This window comes from Rutidosis leptorrhynchoides, chromosome 2 (assembly GCF_046630445.1).
Source record: "Rutidosis leptorrhynchoides isolate AG116_Rl617_1_P2 chromosome 2, CSIRO_AGI_Rlap_v1, whole genome shotgun sequence".
Classification (NCBI taxonomy): Eukaryota; Viridiplantae; Streptophyta; class Magnoliopsida; order Asterales; family Asteraceae; genus Rutidosis; species Rutidosis leptorrhynchoides.
The window spans coordinates 123,372,631-123,383,791 of NC_092334.1; the positions used below are offsets into that span (position 1 = coordinate 123,372,631).

The 11,161-nt window shown below is 34.9% G+C and overlaps 1 protein-coding gene across 2 annotated transcripts; it reads left to right on the forward strand.

Moving 5' to 3' along the window:
• Positions 1 to 2,227: 2,227 nt before the first annotated feature.
• LOC139894385 (probable 1-deoxy-D-xylulose-5-phosphate synthase, chloroplastic) lies at positions 2,228 to 7,611 on the forward strand. 2 transcript variants are annotated; one of them, XM_071877637.1, is made up of 8 exons: positions 2,228 to 2,505; positions 2,592 to 2,720; positions 3,372 to 3,536; positions 3,633 to 3,783; positions 4,558 to 5,103; positions 5,186 to 5,775; positions 5,855 to 6,145; positions 6,751 to 7,611. In XM_071877637.1, exons 1-8 carry the CDS (start codon positions 2,371 to 2,373, stop codon positions 6,898 to 6,900), a joined length of 2,157 nt encoding a protein of 718 aa, XP_071733738.1. In that variant the 5' UTR covers positions 2,228 to 2,370; the 3' UTR covers positions 6,901 to 7,611. The 2 variants fall into 2 exon arrangements, with proteins under 2 accessions (XP_071733738.1, XP_071733739.1); XM_071877638.1 differs by having other exon boundaries at positions 5,861 to 6,145; positions 6,751 to 7,603.
• Positions 7,612 to 11,161: the final 3,550 nt, after the last annotated feature.

Below are 11,161 nucleotides of genomic sequence, written 5' to 3' on the forward strand. Positions count from 1 at the left end.
TTTTTTGCTCGTAGTAGTTGTGGCAGCCATATTTTTCTTGTCCATTCCAATCCCACAATCATTTATCCCTTCTTTAGTTGGGCTTTTATTAATTGAGACTGGCCCAACTGATTGGGCCGAAATATCATCAGGTTTTATCGTTGGCACATGGTCTTCGTTTTTACCCAACATATTAACAGAGTCCAATTGATTTTCTCCATTTGGAAAAGAATCTTTTTGATTTGAATTAGAGATATTGGGATTAAATGCTTCATGCACGTTACAAGCATTATCATTACTTTCTCCACCATTGCTTTCTCCATCATTACTTTTTCCATTAAGGCAAACATCTTCATTACTTTTTCCAAAAAGACTTTTTGTTCCAAAACACCCTTCGTTTTCAACCGTGGGAATTTTTCGATTGAAATTGGTACCTGAAAATTCTCCGATTGTATTGGGCTTGGATTAGATGGTTCCTTAGCCGTTGTTGATTTTTGTGACATAGTGGGGAATTTTTCGGTAACAGGATAATTTATTTTATTGCATGCGTCGGATTTTTCGGAATTAGGCGAGTGGGAATTAATGCATGCGCCTGATTTTTCGGTAACAGGAGATTCGATATTATTGCATGCATCATTATTGATGGGCCCAAAGAGATTCCTAATTCCCAGGCAATCTGATTCGTCTTCCTCCACCATTGTTTTTTTTCGATGATCTATTTTTTCTCCGTCCGTCACCGGAGGCTCTCTATCCACGTTCTGCACATTGGTACGATTGAAATCAAACACTTCCTCATCTGATTCATAACAGTCTGACCAGTCTTCATCGTCATCCATATAGGTATCTTCAATAAAGTCATCTTCGTCATTCTCCTGTTCGACAGAGCATTCTGCTTCACAACTAACCTCCACCTCTAGCTGTGCAGGAATGTTGTTATTTTCGCTCACATGGACACATGAGATAATATTATCTAACTTAAACAACACCTCATCATCTATCCTTTGCGAATCCTTAGTGTGGACAAGAACATTACCTACAATTAAATATGTTTTACTATGCTGTATTGTATAACACTCAAAAAGCATATTTGGTTATGTACGGCGAAAAATTGGTTTCGTGAGAATCACAACCCATTCTTTAATGGAGTATAGGAGTATATTTTGATAAATTCATATTGGATAAATTCATCAAATTTTACTTTAATTATGTACATAGTAGAGTCTAATATTACATAATTAATTTTTAATAGTTATATTTGATACTACTAATTATTGAGTGTGATTTATTGGTTAGAAAGAGAGCACTTTTTATTTTGTTTCTTGCCTTCTTTTTTGCTGGCAACGCGTGGTGGTCCATCACCCTGTTGGTGGTGGCCATTAGTGGTTGTGTGGCGTTGGGGAGGTGCTGAGCTATCTTCCAGTAGTCTATTACTCAGTTAGTAGTTGCCACTGGCGGTGGTTGAAAGATGGTGGTTTTCAGTTTGATCTTTGTGGAAGTTTGGTAAACTACCCACCCTGTTGGTGGGAGTTACGTACGAGATTTACAGGGTATGTAGGAGATGGTGCTGGGTGTGACTTCGTTTGCGGGCTTGGGGTGATCTTTTACCGTGGTTGTGTCTCGGGTCCTTATTTTTTCAGTGGAGCCTTTGGTTTGGTGCAAGCAACGATCTCTCTGTTGGAGATCTAGTCAGACCCGAAGTTTGTTTTTGGTATATTTCACGTTTAGGTTCTTTTTGTGACAGCTCGGGTGCGGCTGTTGGACCGTTTTGTTGCGGTGGTTGACGTTCTCCCGGCCACCATCGTTTATTTGCTTATATTTTAGTATAATCGGTATTTTACGTGCATATGTTATACTTTTAGCCTTATTTTTACTTCCTAGTTAAGCATGTTCTTAGTTTGTTTTTGTTGATGATGTCATTCTATTCAGGTTTATTTTAATTTGGCTAAAGTTCATTTTATTTTGAATTCATTGTATCAGTTTTATTTGTTGATCTTAAGATAAGATAATGTTATTAAGTTATTTGTTAAAAAAAAATATAGAATCATAATTTACCATTTACATTTATCGGTCATCTTTACTAAACAAGTGGGTGGTGCACTAATGCATCATTTTATCATCAAATCGTTGCTATCCATACAATGTGATTTCCAATTACGTGGACCAATAAAAACTACCTTAAGATTTCATTTGTTCCACACTTGTCTTCTTACAAAAATTCACCAAGTTCCTCACTTTTTTCAATCACTAACACACACACACATTGCCACCAAAACACACACACACAAATACTTCTTCCAGCATCCAAACACCTCCATTTTCTCTTGATTCCCAATTAGGTATCCAATACATTCCTACATTTCTGGGTTTCCATAAAGATCAAAGCTTTCTTCCATGGCGCTTTGTGGGTTTTCATTCCCGGGTCAGATTAACCCCCGGATGGTTAATTCACACAATTCCGTGATTCAGCATTGTTTCTTTGGAACAGATCTACAAAACCCACAGTCTTCACATAAACCCTTGAATCAGGTTTAATTTTGTTCAAAGTTTTTATTTTTATTTGAATTTTCGAGTTTTAAAGTTTTGGGTTTTGGATTAATTTTTAATTTAAGCAGGTAATTAAAAAAGCAAGTGGAATTAAAGCTACACTCTCTGAGAGAGGTGAGTATCACTCACAAAGACCACCTACACCACTTTTGGACACTATCAATTACCCAATTCATATGAAGAATCTGTCAATTAAGGCAAGTTTCTCATACCCATCTTCCAATTATTGAACAATGTTTTTTTATATATGTATTGTAATAAGAGTATATGTTGCAGAGTATATGTTTTTGTTGATTTTTGACTTTAAAATAATGACCTGTCTGACCAAAAAAGTCAATTTCTGTATCTGTTTTCATGTACAAAAATTCCAATTTAAGTGGAATTATGTAAATAACAATCGTTCACATATTTTAATTTGGTTATGATGTTGCTACACTTGCATGAAAACAAGATTTAAGTTAAAATGTGTGTGTTAATTTTGAACTTGATGTAATCGTTGGTTTGACCAAAAAGTCAACTTTGTTTCTGTACCCCTGCAATACACTAATTTAGGTGGAATTATGTAATATTAATCGTTCACATATTTTAATTACATTACAGTGTTGCTAAACTTGGATAAAAGCAAGATTTAAAACTAAATATGTATGTTAGTACTTTTGAACTTGAAGAAATCTCTGGTTTGACCAAAAAGTCAAGTTTGTTTCTGTACCCCTGCAAATACACCAGTTTCAAATGGAATACTGTTTCGGTTAAAGATTGGCCTTTTGAGTTTTTATTTGACATTAGTTGTATATGAGTGAATGATATGAGATGATAAACAGTTTCTTTTACTATTGTTTTATGTGTAGGAGTTAAAGCAACTAGCTGATGAGCTTCGATCTGATGTTATATTTAATGTTTCTAAAACCGGTGGTCATTTGGGTTCGAGTCTTGGTGTTGTAGAGCTCACAGTAGCCCTTCATTACGTATTTAATACGCCACAAGATAAAATCCTATGGGACGTTGGTCATCAGGTGAGATTATAGGACCATTAATTTATTATTACACATAAAAAAATGATAATTGGTTGAATATTTTCAAATTAATTAACTCTTAATGTGTTTTTGTAGTCTTACCCACATAAAATCTTGACTGGAAGAAGAGATCAAATGCATACTATTAGACAGACAAACGGGTTGGCCGGGTTCACTAAACGCTCTGAAAGCGAGCATGATTGTTTTGGTACAGGTCATAGCTCAACCACCATTTCAGCAGGGTTAGGTAATTCATCAAAAAATAATTGTCCTCTTGATGTGATATGTAACAGATTATATACCTGATAATGGTGACCTGATAATTGAGTAATCAGGTTCTGCCTTTTTGTTATTGTTTATCTAAATTTTATGCTTATGTAACTAGTTGAGTTAATCATCCATTTTATTAGCTGCAACAAGTTAGCATGATTTGATATAATTTTATTCAAATTCACAAAATCCCTCTACTGTTAGAGTGTTAGTGCTAGAGTTGTATAATTACGAGAGCAGTGTTGTAAAACTCCCTGATTAATGCCGAGTACTCCTTTTTAGGAACCGGCCGAGTCGATTTTCCAAAATACGAGTACTTAATTGATCAACGGCGGTCAATGTGTCAAAATCGGATATAGTCAGTCAAAATCAGTCAAAACCAAATATTGGTCAACATCTTAATATGAATTAGAGTTTTTGAACAAATGAAGATTATATATATGTTTCTAGACAAATATGTTAACATTTATGTTTAAGGATATCATGTATATAAAAACATACAAATAATTTTGAAATTTATTATTTAAATGTATGTAAAAAATCAAATCCGATTACTCCATGAGTTGCTGATTACTCCCTCAAAAGTCTCGACCGAGTACTCCCTGAGTAGCGATTTTTGCAACCTTGGACGCGAGGAAAAATAAATATTGTAATCTTTTGTTACTGATGTTTGGAATTAATTAATCTATTTCCTACATATGTGAATTAATTTATTACTGATGTATAATCTGTTTGGGAATTGTATGAACAGGAATGGCTGTCGGAAGGGACTTAAAGGGAGGGACTAACGATGTCGTTGCTATTATCGGTGACGGAGCTATGACAGCGGGTCAAGCTTACGAAGCGATGAACAATGCCGGTTATCTAGATTCCGATATGATCGTGATCCTTAACGACAATAAACAAGTCTCGTTACCTACTGCTAACCTCGATGGTCCTATTCCCCCCGTTGGAGCTTTGAGCAGTGCGCTTAGTAGATTACAATCTAATCGACCGCTTAGGGAACTTCGTGAAGTTGCCAAGGAAGTTACTAAACAAATCGGTGGCCCAATGCATGAAATTGCTGCTAAGGTTGATGAATACGCTCGTGGTATGATTAGTGGGTCCGGGTCGACACTATTTGAAGAACTCGGGTTGTATTACATTGGTCCTGTCGATGGTCATAGTATCGATGATCTTGTTGCCATTCTTAAGGAAGTCAAAAGTACTAAAACTACGGGTCCCGTTTTAATTCATGTTATTACAGAGAAAGGTAGAGGATACCCGTATGCTGAGAAAGCCGCCGACAAGTACCATGGTAAGAAATTTTAATCTTTAATTTTTAATTGAATTTTTGAAATGATATCTATTGACTTACTGGTTGACTTGTTTCATTATAGGTGTGGGAAAGTTCGATCCGGCAACTGGGAAACAATTTAAGTCAAGTGCACCGACTCAATCATACACGACTTATTTTGCAGAGGCGTTGATTGCAGAAGCTGAGGTGGACAAGAAGATAGTCGGGATTCATGCTGCGATGGGTGGTGGGACCGGGATGAATCTATTCCTCCGACGTTTTCCAACTCGGTGTTTTGATGTCGGGATTGCAGAACAGCATGCAGTTACGTTTGCTGCGGGATTGGCGTGCGAAGGGCTTAAACCATTTTGTGCGATTTACTCGTCGTTTTTGCAACGAGGGTATGATCAGGTGGTGCATGATGTAGACTTGCAGAAGTTACCTGTGAGATTTGCAATGGATCGAGCGGGTTTAGTTGGTGCAGATGGGCCCACACATTCTGGGTCGTTTGATGTCACTTTCATGGCGTGTCTACCGAACATGGTGGTCATGGCTCCTTCTGATGAAGCTGAGCTTTTTCATATGGTTGCAACCGCTGCAGCCATTGATGATAGACCGAGTTGTTTCCGTTATCCACGAGGAAACGGGATAGGCGTGCCCCTGCCACCTGGCAATAAAGGAATTCCTCTCGAGGTAAATGTATCTTTTCTTTTTTAATTTTTCCTTTTACATCAATCATGAAATTTCGTAGTGTATTAACGCTTTTTTGTAGAATCAGATTGGAAAAGGTCGAATAATGATCGAAGGGCAGCGGGTAGCTCTCCTAGGCTACGGTTCAGCTGTTCAAAGTTGCATGGCTGCAGCTGGTTTAGTACAAGAACGTGGTTTAAACATAACGGTTGCAGATGCTCGTTTCTGTAAACCATTAGACCATGCTCTTATCAGAGCCCTTGCGAAGTCTCACGAAGTCTTGATTACCGTCGAAGAAGGGTCAATTGGAGGGTTCGGGTCTCACGTTTCTCATTTCATGGCGTTAGATGGTCTTCTTGACGGAAATTTGAAGGTACGCTTTTTGTCATCTCTCTTACATTTTCGTTTCGCATAGATCAAAAATCGTGTTTTTGAGAAAATATGAAATTTTAAGTATGGGTGTAACGAGCCGAGCCTGAGCTTGGTAGTGTTCAAGCTCAGCTCATTTGATTTTAAGAAAGCTCGAGCTCGAATCGAGCCTCAGTTTTTTAGCTCGAGCTCGGCTTGTGATATATCTTAAAAGCTTGAGCTCAGATTGTGATAAACTGGTTTTTTTTTTTTTTTTTTTTTTTTTTTTTTTTTTTTTTAAAGTTAGCTTGGCTTGTTAAGCAAAGCTTGAGCTCTTTATTAAACGAGCCCTACCTTAAGCTCGAGTTCGGCTCGTGATAAGCTCGTTATTTATCAAACAAAAATAAAATAAAATAAAATAGCTTGGCTCGTTAAGCAAAGCTCGAGCTCGTTTATTAAACAAGCCCTGCCCTAAGCTCGAGCTCTGCTCGAACTCGTTTGGGCTTGGCTTGAACCAAGCTTTTAACGAGCCGAACTCGACTTCTCACAAGTAGTTTGGCGACTTCTCACAAGTAGTTTGGCTCTTACAGCCCTACTTTAAGTTATGAACGTTGGTGTTTGTTTTTGCAGTGGAGACCATTGGTACTGCCTGACCGTTACATTGACCATGGTGCACCAGCTGACCAATTAGCCGACGCCGGGCTGACTCCATCACATATAGCCGCAACTGTATTCAACGTAATTGGTCAAACAAGAGAGGCCCTGGAGGTTATGTCATAGAGGATTCTTGTTTGCTTACTAATCTATACAAACAAATATATTTATCTGTGTAGATACAGAAACAGTTGCTGGAGTTTTAACAGTCTGATAATGAGTCAAACCCCTAGTAAAAAGTCAACGATTCTAATACTATTATTAGTCATTTGGATAGGTTAACGTTCCGTCGTTCATAAACCTATTCCCTAATGTCCAAAACCTGATCCAAGTTGGTTTACTAAGGCTTTAGACCTGTTAAAGTCAGTATGGGTCAAAACCTTAATGCCCTGTTTGGCTCACGGAATCCAATAGGATTACGGCGGAATTGGAATTGAATTTAGACACGCGTCATGTCTAAATTCAATTCCAATTCTGACGAAATCCCATTGGATTCCGTGAGCCAAACGGGCCCTAAATGTCACTTTAGAATCATATTGGTTCGGTCATACAAACAGAGACCCCGATTATGAGTTAAACGGGTATGTATACAAAGTTTGTTGTTCTGCTATTGTGTTATGGAGTAAACTGTTAGTTTTTATACCTTATCAACCTCTAATATTTTATCTTGTTTAAAATCATTCCATTGTATGTATGATGTAAGTTAAAACTGCAAACTAGCTAGTTGAATTTCTATAAGTTGGTTTCACATTATGTTTTATCAATTTTGGAAGGAAATAGCAAGTTGTCAATATGACCAGTCGTGTTCTTGTAAAAAGTTCGACTTAAATTCTTAACTTGCTTTTTGGATTCGGGCAAGCATAAATCGAGTTTGATCTATTGAACTTGGTTACCATATATACTTTTTAGGATTATGATCGGTTCAAGTACGTTTTTAAACCTGAAATGTCATGTTTGAAGATCTGTTTGCAGTATCTTTTTAACTAGGGGTGTTCATTAAATGGTTTTAACCAAATAACCGACAAAACCGAATGTTTTTGGGTGAAACGGATTTGGCTAATTCGGATATGGTTCGGTTTTTGGCTGAAACCCGAATTACAAAATGGTCTGTGGATTGATTTTGGATTTAGAAATAAAAAACATGGTTACTAACCGAATACCCGATTAAATTTGAAACATACGTGTTATATATTTTGTAACTAATATATTTATTTAAAGTAGGAACAATATACAGAAACCATCTTGTTTAGAACTTGGTGTTTTTGTTGGTTACGATATTATTTTAATATTTGTCTCTAAGTTTTCTAGTAACAGCGTATACAATGAATATATTTTTTTGCTAAATAACTGATAGCTTAATTGTTGGTCTAAATTCACATTGTTAGCTACGCGTGTTTTTAGATTCTTGGTATCAACTATTATATAATTTGGTTTAATTGGATAACCGATCCAAAATAACCGATTTCGAACTTGGTTGGATTGGTTTGGTTTGGATAAATTTGGTTTGGTTATTAGTTTTCATAAATTATTTTGAAAAACCGATTAACTCAAACTGTTTAAACCAATTAAACCAAAAACTGACCGAACGAACACCCGTATTTTTAACTTCTTCCATGTTACAATTTATTTTAAAAAAGACACCCATCTGTTGAGCTCTAAATATGTATCATTTTTTTTCGCTATTTGAGTTTTTGAATGGCCTTATTAATCTATATATAGATATAGATATAGATATGCTCCAGGGAATGTTAAAAACCAGTTGAGCTCTAGAGTGAAAATCAAATCATGTTCAAACAAATTAACTCGATCATATATGTGCTAAAAGCCATAACGTAATTAATTCCGCATATATGTGCTCGTAAACAAAGTGTGACGAGTGTTTTCTACTATGATTAAAATTTAGGGTTGTGCATGGTACGGGACCGGACCAAACTAATTCGGTCCCGTTCCGTCCCCAATCCCATTTTATAGAAAAAAGTCAGACTGAGGACTGGACCATATAATATCGGTTCGGTTCCAGAAAATTAGATTCGGATCTGAAAAATGAATAGTCCTGTTTCATAGTCATATAATATATACTCGGTAGATGATTATTCCAAAAACTAAAACAGGTCTATAGCTTCTAATTTTTACCTTAGTCGTTAGCATGATCGATTGTTATCTTGTGTATTTCATCCGTTTTTTGTACAAGTTTACTCATTTTTTGTGATGTGGTTCAAATTTCTGTGTAAGTTATAATCATAGTACTCTCTTTAATCTTGGCTATTTGTATAGATCTTGACATAAATGAGGATTTATATGGTTCTGAAAACAAACACTTTTTCAACAAAGGTTCGAGGTTTATCATAAATTATTCCATACACATTATGTGTTTATTGAAAGACATATTGTTCATTATTATATAAGCCACTTCAGGAGAAATGGTCGAGAGTTCATACTCCATTTGTGGACGAAATGGTTTATGTACACATCACTAATATAAGCTACTACACAAGAAAATTATGCAATCAAATTTTGCTTATAAAACGAACAAACGGGTCTTTTAAAAGAGATGTAAACAAAATTATACACATTGGTTATTTAAAAGTTATGAACAAGAATAAACGAAAAGATTCGTTGGTTATTTAAGTTAAATATTAATAGGCATAAATATCTACACATTGATTATTAAAGTAGTGCAAGATAAACTGAATAAGTTAGATCTATAGAATGTAAATATTTTGGTCCGGTTCGTTTTTACTTTATTTTATGTTCGGCCGGTCCCGTTCCAAAGATCGAAAAATATGAAAATTAAGGACCATGTACCATAACGAAACTCTTTGGGTGTGCTCGGTTCCGGTTGTAGTGACCCGAACTTTTCCATGTTTATATATATATTAAATGAAATTGTTATCTACATGATTAAGTGTTTCCAACATGTTAAACAATCAAACTTGTTAAGACTTGATTAATTGAAATAGGTTTCATATAGACAATTGACCACCCAAGTTGACCGGTGATTCACGAACGTTAAAACTTGTAAAAACTATACGATGACATATATATGGTTATATATATAGTTAACATGATTTTATTATAAGTATGTATCTCATTAGGTATTTTAACAATGAGTTATATACATAAAAATGAGACTATTAATTTAAGAAACTCGAAAACGATATATATAACGATTATCGTTATAACAACGTCTTACTAGGTACATATGAATCATATTAAGATATTGATACACTTGGTTAATTATGTTAAATGATAAGTAAATATATTATTAAGTGTATTAACAATGAAATACATATGTAAAAATAAGACTACTAACTTAATGATTTCGAAACGAGACATATATGTAACGATTATCGTTGTAACGATATTTAACTGTATATATATCATACTAAGATATATTATATATCATAATATCATGATAATATAACAATTTAACATCTCATTTGTTATAATAAACAATGGGTTAACAACATTCAACAAGATCGTTAACCTAAAGGTTTCAAAACAACATTTACATGTAACGACTAACGATGACTTAACGACTCAGTTAAAATGTATATACATGTAGTGTTTTAATATGTATTTATACACTTTTGAAAGACTTCAAGACACTTATCAAAATACTTCTACTTAACAAAAATGCTTACAATTACATCCTCGTTCAGTTTCATCAACAATTCTACTCGTATGCACCCGTATTCGTACTCGTACAATACACAGCTTTTAGATGTATGTACTATTAGTATATACACTCCAATGATCAGCTCTTAGCAGCCCATGTGAGTTACCTAACACATGTAGGAACCATCATTTGGCAACTAGCATGAAATATCTCATAAAATTACAAAAATATGAGTAATCATTCATGACTTATTTACATGAAAACAAAATTACATATCCTTTATATCTAATCCATACACCAACGACCAAAAACACCTACAAACACTTTCATTCTTCAATTTTCTTCATCTAATTGATCTCTCTCAATTTCTATCTTCAAGTTCTAAGTGTTCTTCATAAATTCCAAAAGTTCTAGTTTCATAAAATCAAGAATACTTCCAAGATTGCAAGTTTACTTCCAAGTTTTCTAAATCCATTCCAAGTAATCATCCAAGATCAAGAAACCTTTGTTACTTACAGTAGGTTATCTTTCTAATACAAGGTAATAATCATATTCAAACTTTAATTCAATTTCTATAACTATAACAATCTTATTTCGAGTGGAAATCTTACTTGAAATTGTTTTCGTGTCATGATTCTGCTTCAAGAACTTTCAAGCCATCCAAGGATCCTTTGAAGCTAGATCTATTTTTCTCATTTCCAGTAGGTTTATCCAAGGAACTTGAGATAGTAATGATGTTCATAACATCATTCGATCCATACATATAAA